The sequence below is a fragment of the Gadus chalcogrammus genome, chromosome 16 (genome assembly GCF_026213295.1).
Source record: "Gadus chalcogrammus isolate NIFS_2021 chromosome 16, NIFS_Gcha_1.0, whole genome shotgun sequence".
NCBI lineage: Eukaryota > Metazoa > Chordata > Actinopteri > Gadiformes > Gadidae > Gadus > Gadus chalcogrammus.
In genome coordinates, this window is record NC_079427.1 from 20,366,039 (window position 1) to 20,378,538 (window position 12,500).

At 46.7% G+C, this 12,500-nt stretch overlaps 1 protein-coding gene across 1 annotated transcript in view; it reads left to right on the top strand.

The window, feature by feature from the left end:
* Positions 1-12,500, top strand: part of grm5b (glutamate receptor, metabotropic 5b) — a 73,496-nt gene that overhangs the window by 56,620 nt on the left and 4,376 nt on the right. The window contains exons 6-14 of the mRNA XM_056611493.1: positions 1,870-2,105; positions 3,776-3,897; positions 4,066-4,190; positions 4,427-4,595; positions 5,326-5,452; positions 8,795-8,912; positions 10,462-10,648; positions 10,759-10,917; positions 12,101-12,226. Coding sequence (XP_056467468.1) covers positions 1,870-2,105; positions 3,776-3,897; positions 4,066-4,190; positions 4,427-4,595; positions 5,326-5,452; positions 8,795-8,912; positions 10,462-10,648; positions 10,759-10,917; positions 12,101-12,226 — 1,369 coding nt within the window. The remainder of the gene's footprint in view (positions 1-1,869; positions 2,106-3,775; positions 3,898-4,065; positions 4,191-4,426; positions 4,596-5,325; positions 5,453-8,794; positions 8,913-10,461; positions 10,649-10,758; positions 10,918-12,100; positions 12,227-12,500) is intronic.

Consider the following 12,500-nt stretch of genomic DNA (forward strand, 5'->3'; position numbering starts at 1 on the left):
TCTCTCTCTCTCTCTCTCTCTCTCTCTCTCTCTCTCTCTCTCTCTCTCTCTCTCTCTCTCTCTCTCTCTCTCTCTCTCTCTCTCTCTCTCTCTCTCTCTCTCTCTCTCTCTCTTTCTCTCTGCCTCTCTTTGTCTCTTGCTCCGATCACTACTTGTTTATCCTTTTTTCAGAGAAAACAATCTGGGAGGGAATGACTTGTAGGCCTACACCTTGCGTCGTATTTGCATGTGTGTTGTGTTATGCGTGCGTGCATTTTCGTGGGTCTAAATTATATTAGGCTTCTGCTAGGCTATTATGTTTTGAAAAGAGGGACAATTGAACTCCAAATCAAGATAACATCGAGATGAAAACAAACTCAACAATGATAGCACACTTTTCCATTATTCTTCAAAATAGATGGACTACACTATAATTACCATAATTTGGCTATTACACACAGTTTAATAATATGTTGTGTTGGAAACTTGGCGAAGGAAGTGTAATAAACAAAAGTATTTGTTCCACTTAGAAATTCAAATACAGTCGATTTATTCATGTTTTATGTGTACAACATCGTTTTAAGAATTATATATCATTATATGTAAATTAAGATTATTTTGCTTATGAACACTCTGTTATGAGTCTGTTATCCAAAAGATGGTCATGGTCCAGTGAATATGTAAGGGATAATGCCCGACAAGCTGTCCATTATCAGGAATAAATGGACAACGCGGAGGCCTTAGAACCTGCCTCCGCGCAGTCCATTAATTCCTGATAATGGACACCTTGAAGGGCATTGTCCCGCTTATAGCATGGTCACTTGACAAAGACAATAAATGAAGACCATTCATTTATATTTTCATACGTTTTACAATCCAAATATAAAGTTTTACACAAGCCATAACTTAGTTTTCCTGGTAACGCCTGAGGGTTTGACTAATACCTGGAACAATCATTACCCTCCCGTAAGGTTCTTATGCAACGGAAACGTTGTTCACTCCTCTGAATAGGTACAATGCTAACGTTATGCATTGTACGTATTTATAATTCGAAATTCGTCCCAGCCTTTATACCGCAGATACTCTAGGTTCTATACAGCATATAAACACGTTGTCTAATTACAGTTTAATTCATTTTTCACAATTTACCAGCTCTCGTTTTGAAGACGAGAGCGCCAATCGACACGCCAATCGTTTCAATAGGAATCGCAATGGTCTATACGTTGCCAGAATGATTGCTTGCCCTCACCGGTAACCTATAATGGCCATTAACAGCTTACCCCCTATAGCAGGCAAACTTTTGTCCATAATTACATCCTATTTTTCTTATCCTTTTTTGCATTTTAAATTGAGATTTGGACCAGGATTAATCCATATTATTTCTATGTCACCAACTTGATCACTATTCATCTAGAATGAGCTGTATTGTATTGTGTTAGTATTTGGTTTTCACTTAAGATCTTCTGAGATGAGTGGGTATAGAGTGGGTCCAGCTGCAAGAGTTCAGGTGGTCTATGTTGGAGCTGAAGAGAGAACGTCTTCACATCTCCTCAGAATGACCTCTTTTCCCCATGCACTCACATTCTCTTCGCGTTCATCACTAGGGGAATTTATTATGTTGGTTATCATGATGTTGATTAAATAAAGTAGCAATAAAAATATATATTTATATTCTCTCTCCCTCTCGCTACTGTCTTATATCCGTGTCCTCTGCTGACTTGTGTTTGTCTCTCTCTCTGTCATCCTATCTCTCGTCCGATCTCTCTCTCTCTCTCTCTCTCTCTCTCTCTCTCTCCCTCTCTCTCTCTCTCTCTCTCTCTCTCTCTCTCTCTCTCTCTCTCTCTCTCTCTCTCTCTCTCTCTCTCTCTCTCTCTCTCTCTCTCTCCTTAGCGACGGCTGGGCCGACCGCTACGACGTGACGGACGGCTACGTCCGCGAGGCGGCGGGGGGCATCACCATCAAGCTCCAGTCGGCGGACGTCAAGTGGTTCGACGACTACTACCTGAAGCTGCGGCCGGACAACAACCACCGCAACCCCTGGTTCCCCGAGTTCTGGCAGCACCGCTTCCACTGCCGGCTCAAGGGACACCCCCAGGAGAACCCCAAGTACAACCGCACCTGTAGCAGTGAGTACGGCATTCCTACCTTCAGTGAGTAAACCCCCTCGCCCCCCTTTACGCCGCCGCCGCCCGCCGCCTGTGTTTCCATGGTGTGAGGCGTCCGGCCTTCTGCGTCCGCTGCTGTGGCTGATTCGGTGGACTGGCTCGTGTTTGGTGATGTTTCTTTCTTGTTTGCCTGCTTGCCAAATGTGTTTTAACTGTTGGTAGGATAGGGAACTCCTATCAGGCCAAGAGGCTTCTAAGTGTAGTGTAGGACACTATGGGAGGTAGAGGGGCAGCAGGGGAACAATGCTGAGGAAGTACCTTTGAAATCCACGGGAGTAAAGTTTAGAGTTGAACACTGATGTGGATCATAGACCAGTCCTAATATGGAATACAATATCACAACATCAAGACAGACATATATCATTTAAGTTGCAGTTAAGTGGTAACAGGCCGGCACACACAGAAGCAGACACAGACAGACACACAAACATTCACACAGACACACAGACACAAACAGACAGACAGAGACACAAACAGACACACAGACACACAGACACACACACAAAGAAAGACACACACACAGACCGACACACACACAGACCAACACACACACAGACACACAGAAAGACACGCAGACAGAAACACAGACAGACACACACACACAGACGCGCCGATATCAAACACGTGCAACCACTGAGTCAAACGTATAAAACAGGTGCTTCGACCATGGCCAATTATGGCGCCAAACTGCTCATCAAAACAAAGAGAGAGAAAGAGCTGGGGGGTGAGAGAGGGAGGAAGGGAGGGGATAGGAAGTGAGGCAGGGGGGTTCGGGGTGGGGGTGGGTATCTATTTGCTGTCAACAAAATAGGGTTGAGAATCATTTGCATATTTATGCGAATGCTATTTTAATAACAAATGATAATGAAAACCATGTGTGAGATCATCAACATACAAAATACATACACAAACACCAACCCACGCCCATGCACACACACACACACACACACACACACACACACACACACACACACACACACACACACACACACACACACACACACACACACACACACACACACACACACACACACACACACACACACACACACACACACACACACGTCACCTGAGCACATTCTCTTTCTTATTTCTTCCGTTGCCCTCTCTGTCTCTGTCTCTCTCACTCCCCCTCTCTCTGTCTGTCGCTCTCTCTCCCCCTCTCTTTCCCTGTCTGTCTCCGTCTCTCTTTGTCTGTCTCTCTCTGTCTCTCTTTCTCTGTCTCTCTCCCCCTATTAGCGTCTTTGTCTCTCTCTCCTTCCTTCTGTGTTATTCCATCCATTCATAGTCAAAATGGTGTGTGAGTGCTGCTTCAAAGGAGCTGCTGCATTTTAATAAAATAGGGCATAAATTGCAAATGAACAGAGACAGGAGAGGGCAGAGAAGATAGATGAGGGGGCGGAGAATTGAAGGAGGAAAAGATACAAATAAACAAAGGAGATGGACTTGTAATGTAACAGTAATAGAAATACTGATTTTGTTTCAGGAAGGAAAAGTGAAGTGGAGAGTTGTTCTGATGGTAGTGCTTGTTCTTTTCATCCTTCTTCACCTAATCCCTTGCCCCCCTCTCCTCTCTCCCTATCACACACACACACACACACACACACACACACACACACACACCCGTACAGAGCGCGAGTCTCTTCGCCAGCAGTATGCCCAGGACACTAAGATGGGGTTTGTGATAAACGCCATCTACTCCATGGCGTACGGCCTGCATAACATGCAGCAAGCCCTCTGCCCCGGTTACCAGGTGAGCAGCAGACGGAGCTTGAGCTTGTATAGACGGATGGATTATTTGATGGGTGTAACTTTCGCCCATAAGTTGTCCGCAAATACGGGCGACTGATTAAAATCTGTGTGATGATTGCCGCGGTGTGTTCAAACGATGAAGTGACCCTTCTCCATTGCTGCGCGGCAGGGCCTCTGCGATGCGATGCGACCCATCGACGGAGCCACACTGCTGGATTTCCTCATGAAAACCAACTTCACAGGCGTGTCCGGGGAGGGGATCCTGTTCGACGCCAACGGAGATTCCCCTGGCAGGTAGGTGCTCTAGGCGGGTAGGTGGACAGAGACGGGGGAGATGGTTGATGTCGTTGAAATGATGCGGTAAGGTTAACGGCATGGAGTGTTCCTGCTGTACAGGATTGTTTTCAAGTGTGAAGTTGACATTTGTGCTCTGGAATGGGGCCGGTATCTTGTTGACGAGAGCCTAAAGACCACACCCTGTCCTTTGTTCTCCATTCCTTCCCTTTGACCCGTGCGTCGGCTTGTCCCAGGTATGAGATCATGAATTTCAAGAAGATGGGCAAGGACTACTACGACTACATCAATATCGGCACCTGGGACCGCAGGGGCTTGAGGATAGACGACGACGAGGTCTGGGCCAGCAAGGACGCCATCCTGAAGTCTGTGTGCAGTGAGCCCTGTGATAAAGGACAGATTAAGGTAACAGACGAGACACCAATTGCAGGAGGATCACTATGTACGCACATACTTACCGACTTAAAGGCCCTATCAAACCAAAGTCAGTGCCTTTAAGCAACCTTTATATGTAAAATCACAGTTAGCAGTCTGTCCGTGCTATGAGATACAGCCGACAATAGAGCAATGGAATTGGACTAAATATGGCATGTTGGCCGCCGTTTACCAAAAGGAAGCACAAATATATAATACATACCTGCATTGAATAATTGTATTATATAGTTTGGCCTTTATGTTGGCACTGAAGGAATTCAACTATAGGTTTACCAATTTGGACCACAGTTACATCTGGGGGGAGGAGTGTCTATTGGTTAGGGTATCTGAAATGGTCAACTGAAATGTTCTGGGTTCAAACCCCAATGGCGGCGGGCTACCTGCCCCTACCTGCTCAATTATAACAACAGAAAATCCAAGGGTCACCTTGGATCAAAGGGTCTGCAAAATCACTGAATAGTAAATCCATCCATGATCGGGGTTGTATTCATGTATTTGTTGGCACAACAACTGATTTGGTCAAATTCAGAAGAAGAGGGTTGGGACGACGACATTGTCGTGCATGGATGTGAATGACATCAGTGTGTGTGTGTGTGTGTGTGTGTGTGTGTGTGTGTGTGTGTGTGTGTGTGTGTGTGTGTGTGTGTGTGTGTGTGGTTGGTGTCTGTGTGTAACCGTATCCCGCGGCGCCCCCCCCCAGGTGATCCGTAAGGGCGAGGTGAGCTGCTGCTGGACCTGCACCCCCTGTAAGGAGAACGAGTTTGTGTTCGACGAGTACACCTGCCGCGCCTGTGAACTTGGCTCCTGGCCCACCGACGACCTCACAGGTGTGTTATTGGCAATGTGTGTGTGAGTGTGTGTGCGTTTCATGGGTTGTATATCTGTGTGCATGCCTATGACCATTTAAAGGTCCCAGGCAGTCACCGGCTAAATGCGGTTTATCTGAACAAAAAAAGAATCGTCTAGGCTATTATCGCAATCAGCGTACCAATTATGTAAGCAGGGAAACAAAGTGAGAGAGAACTAACTCCTCACCTCCTCCTCCCCCTCCCCATCCTTCCCTTCCACCTCCCTCTAATTAGTTTTTGACATGCTCAACGCTATTCTACTCATTCTGCATCAGCGGCAGCGTCTCACGAAAATACGTATCCAAGGCGATTGGACTTCCTATTTCCCCCCGGTGGCTGCGGCCCGCAGCCGCTGGCTACAGCTCGGGCTACAGCTCGCGCTACAGCTCGGGCTGTAGCGCGAGCTGGCTGATTATCCCTGTCTGCCGGGCGGCGTGATTAGAACATGAAGGGAACAATGAGGCTGACACAGGATCAGCTGCTCGACTAGCTACAAAAACGACCATCGCAGTGAGAACGAACGGCAAGAAACACAAAAACGAAACGGCGTGTTGTGGACAAGGATATGGTCAACAGTTGGAGGCGGAAACGGAAAAGCCACCCACAGCCAATTACAAGGGAGGGGGATATGTCTGGGTGCATCCATGAATACATCGCTGTGTGGTCATTAGAACAGCCGTGTGTTTGCCCATGTGTTTTATGTTGATGGATGGATGGACGGACGGACGGACGGACGGACGGACGGACGGACGGACGGACGGATGGATGGATGGATGGATGGATGGATAGATGAATGATAGATAGATGGATAGATGGATAGATGAATGATAGATAGATGGAGGGATGACAGGGAGACAACCTTAGTTTTGGGATGGAAAGAGTATGGCAGCCTCTGTGAGTGTAAACAGCAGCCAGAAGTAGATGGTGTAGATAAAAGCCAGTGAAAGAGAGAGAACAACAGAGAGGAGATATTAAGAGACTAGTAGATGAGGAGAGAGAGAGAGAGGGAGAGAGAGAGAGAGAGAGAGAGAGAGAGAGAGAGAGAGAGAGAGAGAGAGAGAGAGAGAGAGAGAGAGAGAGAAAGAGAGAGAGAGAGAGAGAGAGAGAGAGAGAGAGAGAGAGAGAGAGAAAGAGAGAGAGAGAGAGCGATAAAGAGAAAGAGAGAGAAGGAACGAGGCGTTAGTGAGGTGAGAGACTAAATTAGGTTGTGACAGAAGCAGCAGGCATGAGAGCAGAGCGGGGAGGATTACCTCTGGGACTCAGCGCTCTCGCTGATCAGGGAAGCTCCGCACACACTCTGAGCTCTCAGACCCTTTGAGGGAGTACTGAGACAAAGCCTCAGATGGACTAAAACCTCTCGTGAGCTGCCCCCGCAGATCTGACCAGCTCTTAGGACAGATAGCCAATAAACCCTAAAGGAGAGGTATAAAGTTGTACTAAATCACTGAAGGTTGGTGTGTTGCTACAAGGCATACGTAGCACTTATTTCAAACTTCAAAGTGTACATTTTTGTGACGATGAATGCAGAACATTTTATGGCAGTCTTTAAACTGGAATCGATATTTAGTAGAACCTCGGACAGGATGTTTCTTGTTATGTATTCAGTGTACAATATAAAACCAAGCCTAGAATCCAACACCAATGCAAGCTTTTATATTATCCCACCTCACCATGGAGCATTTTATCCAAAAATGTCCCTGGCACCCTGTCTTTCTAAATATAATGTTACCTACCAAACATGCTGCACAGCAGCACAGCTTTGCAATTTCCTGAAACAAAACAACCTCCTACAATAGGAGTGGCTATGATTTAGGTCCCAGTTTTATGTGTCTTGTGTTGCTGCTGCTGCTACTTCAGTATCAATGACTCAACCCGGCTTGTGGTTCAGCACTCAACTGCCTTGCCTGCCTTTATGTCTCACTCAACTCTGTTTCAATTACATTCACCAAACACTGTTTATCTCCCTAATCACATCTACATCACCCATTCAATAAAGCTGATTGATTTTAAAAGACTTAAACACTGATATACTGCCGCTTAAAGTGCCCTTGCCACGCCATACAGTCTGCTTGTATATGTGTGTGTGTGTGTGTGTGTGTGTGTGTGTGTGTGTGTGTGTGTGTGTGTGTGTGTGTGTGTGTGTGTGTGTGTGTGTGTGTGTGTGTGTGTGAGTGTGTGTGTGTGTGTGTGTGTGTGTGTGTGTGTGTGTGTGTGTGTGTGTGTGTGTGTGTGTGTGTGTGTGAGTGTGTGTGTGTGTGTGTGTGCGTGTGTGTGCGCGTGTGTGTGAGTCAGAAAGAGAGAAAGACGACAAAAGTATATTATGTGTGTGTGTGTTAGTGAGAGAGATTTAGTATCAGAATATGGCAATGAAAATTTATTCAGTGCGTGCGTAGTTGCAGACCTAAATGCGTGAGTGTGTGTGTGCGTGCGTGTGTGTGTGTGTGTGTGCGTGTGCATATGTGCACATTAAGCGTCCCTGGTGTCGTGTCTGTGCTCGGCCAGCCAGGTGGTAATTCTGGAGCTTATGTTACGGTGGACGGTAATTACATCTGTCCCTTTAATTAATGCCACTTCATCATGCCCTACCTCCACACCGAAGACAGGGATGGAGAGGATGGAAGGGGGGGGGGGCACCAGAGAGAGACGGATGATGGGGTGACAGGGGACAGGAGAGGCGTGGGCAGATAAATACAGAGTAGCACAGGAAGACAGGGGGAGGAGAAGAAGATGCACGCACACACACACGCAAATGCACACACACACACACACAAACACACACACACAAACACACACACACTAAGATGCCAGCGAACACATGCAAGCAAACTTATGCACACACACACTCACACACACAAGCACATGCGCACAGTGCACACACCAAACCCACTCCAAAGGAGCTGCTGAAACTAAGTGCCGGATGAGGGATGACTAAAATCAAGAAGTACAGCATAATGGAAGGCAAAGAGCAGGAAAGGAGGAACTGTTGAGAGACAGGAAGGAGAGATGGAAGGAAGTAGATAACGATAGAGATAACCGTTTGTTAAAAAGATGGAGATGGGATTTTTTGCGAGGGGAGTGACAGTGAGTGAGTCAAAGACAGAGAGCTAAATGGACTGTTTAATGTGGGCTGGAAGATCAAGAATAAGACCTGCTGTAGAACAACCACTTAAGAAGAATCGTATTATCCTCATGCTTTGTGCTCACCCTTATTACACTCTGAAACGACAATGAAATAAGCGAGAGCGAGACAGATGAATGCAAAGAATTCTTAGAACTTAGGGTACATCTTGTTTGATTGATGTTGCTGTCCCCACCCATCAGGCTGTGACCCAATCCCAGTGGAGTATCTGCGCTGGGGGGATCCTGAGCCAATCGCTGCCGTTGTCTTCGCCTGTCTGGGCCTCATGTTCACATTCTTTGTGACGGCTGTCTTCATCAGGTATAATCCCCTTCTCCCATTCTGTGCACCGTCAGACACATGAACACTGTCCCTTGAGCAACACACTTTACTTTTAACTGTTGTCGCCAGAACATTGGCCTCATGGGTATCTGTACCCTGCATGCTTCTGGGGGAATGAGAGGCAGTAATAGTTTTGTGATTCATGGTAGTGGCTAGACAATAGTAAAATAGCATGTTTATGTGATCATACAACTCTTTTTTTCATTGTATATATTTAAACAAATTTCTGTTTCATTGCTGGTCTCGATCCACCTCTGTCCTCTTCTAATTTGTGTTTAAAATTAATTGTATTGAGCGTGTTAAAGGATTTGGCCTGTTGGCTAAGATCCCCTGGTTAAATTTTGGCTCTATGTCCAGATGTAAATCAAATCCGCCAATATCTTTGTTCAACTCACCCCCTCTGATGGTGTCGGCACGCTCCCAAATTTGTTGGCGAGCCTTTCAGATCCATTATACTCCAAACAAGTGTTAAGCATCTCCCATAGCCTCTTTGTGCGTCCAACACAAATAAGGGCACACAAACGGCCATGGATAGTTTTGTTTCTCCAATAGTGCCCGCAAACAACCAAATCCACAAGATACTGTCTTTGTTCAAATGCTTGGATTCTAAATTCTGAGTGAAGACCTTGGCTGCATCACATGCAGAATGATCATTCTGAATTCTGCAGTGTAGAGTGTAGACATTTGAATAAGTTATGAGGGTGAGTGTTGGAGGGAGTGTTCTCAAACCGATTGGAATGCAGCCTACGCATTCACACTGCTCAGTTCTGGTTGTATGAATGGAGGAGGAACGAGACTGTCAACTGAACACAAATATTTTCCCCACTGCATTGCAACCGGTGGGTTGGGCGTGCGCAGTAACCCTGTAATCTCAGAATGCTAATGTTGCGTTCAGATCAGTTAGAAAAACACACCCTTGCAAACTTGCCCATGCAAGTTATTTGCATTTTGAATACAGAGTAATCACCTAGAATAATGAATAATGCCTATTACGCTGACGATTCTAATCGTACAACTCAGTCTCTAAGTCTGTGAGCATGCTCAGTGGCACTTTAACACAGAAACCAAACTTCTGGATTTGTTCATTTGTGGGCGATATTGGAGAAAGCCACCCAGTCAGGGCAGTTTGTATGCACTTGCCTTGGTTGGACTACAATTTACCTTGGTTGTACAACAATATACATTTTTGATTGCTGATGAAACACTAGATTGGAACATAATGGATGACAATTGATCCCCAACTGTCCGGTTGTGGAACACTTCTTCGAGTGGACAGGCGGGGAGATTAACAAAAATGAAAGGTTGATTTACATCTGCTCATAGACAATGTCAACAATCAACCTGGGCTCTTAGCAAACCTGCCAAATCATTTTAACACTTACAGAGTTAATATTCATTTGTTTAATAATACATTCCTGTAATTATTGTTATTATAATTATAATGATTAAAAGCAAGAGGCCATTTGCTGTCCACGCGGTCCCAATAGTCTTGGGGGTACAGCTCTAATGCGTGTGTCCACGGCCCCAGGTTCAGAGACACCCCGGTGGTGAAGTCCTCCAGCCGGGAGCTTTGCTACATCATCCTGGCTGGGATCTGTCTGGGCTATCTGTGCACCTTCACACTCATCGCCAAGCCCCACGTCATGCACTGCTACCTGCAGCGGCTGGGCATCGGCCTGTCCCCCGCCATGAGCTACTCTGCCCTGGTCACCAAGGTAACCCCTCGCCATAAGGGCGGAGCTCTGCAGTGTTTCGTAACGCTATGGCCCATGATGGCTCACGTTAGTGTCCTTATCCCTCTTAAACGTATGTGTGCCTTCTGCAGACCAACCGCATCGCGCGGATCCTGGCCGGCAGCAAGAAGAAGATCTGCACCAAGAAGCCGCGCTTCATGTCGGCCTGCGCCCAGCTCATCATCGCCTTCCTCCTCATCCTGCTGCAGCTGGGTATCATCGTGGCTCTGTTCCTCATGGAGCCCCCGCAGGTAGGGCTCCGCGCTCTGGAGGCGCTCAGCATGCCGACCAGACAGGGATGCCGACCAGCCTGGTTTAAACTCCTCAGTAGGCTGAGAGGGTCTTCGCATCTAAGAAGGTCTGCGACAGAACCAACGCAGATTTTCATTGAAGTGCTTCAATTTACTCTCCAGTAACTAATTCACATCAATGTGTACATAAGAAGCAGTGTAGCGTTATCTTAATCCCAACTTTTCCAGCAACGAGTTTTAAATAAGAAAGGGAACCGCTAGAACACGACTCTTCGAGACGGGTAGAAAAAAATGAAAGAAAATCGCAGTGATTGACAGATTGACAGTAGTAGGTTAGGTTATTTATGCAGCATTTATGTGGCCTGTCCTCTCTGTTGTCTCGTCTACATTTCTGAAAGCATCACTTTGCGTGAATGCTATCATCAGAATTTACATTTATGATGCATCTGGTTTCGTGATACTTATTTGCTTGGATGTTGTTGCTTAATTGCCTGCATTTGCGCGGATGACACAGTCTCCTCTCAAAAATGAAAGTGAACCACTACTCAGCTCTCTGTGTCGGTGACATAGCAGGTTTTTGGGGGATAAGCGTTTAGTTTATTTTTAGGTTGCTACTGCAAGGCACAGATGGACAGTCTCGCCATTTCAATTTCCCGTGGAAGTGGCCCAATCCTGCTCGGCTCCGTTATTCTTTTAGACTCCCATTTGATTGGCTGCCAGTGGATTTCCAAGTTGCCAGGCGCCTCTCAGGGGCCGCGATATCAAGGCAGCACCATCAAGTTGCATTAGCGCCGTGCCAGACCCTCTGTGCTAATGCCTGTGTTGTGCTGCCTGTGTAAATACTTTAGAAATATGCAAATCAGAGGGCACTCTGGTTGACACAGCGTGGTCACGGTGGCAGATAGAAAAAACAACACACCGCCAGACATGACAAACACAAACAAAGCCTGTGATGTCAAAGTGCTATTTCAGGACTTTTTCACTATTTGGTAATTTAGCAGCAGAGGCTTTCATCCAAAGGGACTTGCAGTGATTTATCTGAGCTGCATGCCATTAAAGAGAAGGAAGGTGTTGTGCGTCTCACATTGGAACCCCTGCAGGTAACGACAGCATTAGACTCTCCTGCTGCCCTTGCTTCTGTCTGAGAACATGTGAGTCAGTGTGGTGCTGCTGCTGTCCCCAGGTGATCCACGACTACCCCAGCATCCACCAGGTCAACCTGATCTGCAACACCACCAACCTGGGGGTGGTGGCGCCGCTGGGCTACAACGGCCTGCTCATCCTCAGCTGCACCTTCTACGCCTTCAAGGTACCGGCCACACGGCTCCTCGCTATTCCCTCACTGGTGGTAAAGGAATGCACAATGGGCTGTCGGATTTCCATCCAGTTAGCGGGTGTTTATTCAGGTGTAAGGGTTTGGTCTGCCCAGCGGGGTCCGGTACGTGGAGGCGGGGGGCTGGGTATCATATGTATATAGGGTGCAATGAAAAACATCCTAGAGACTGAGTGTGTCTTTCTTCTCCACATTTATTTCCTTATGAAACAGGATCAGAAAGGACTATATGATCCCCCGGGATTTTAAT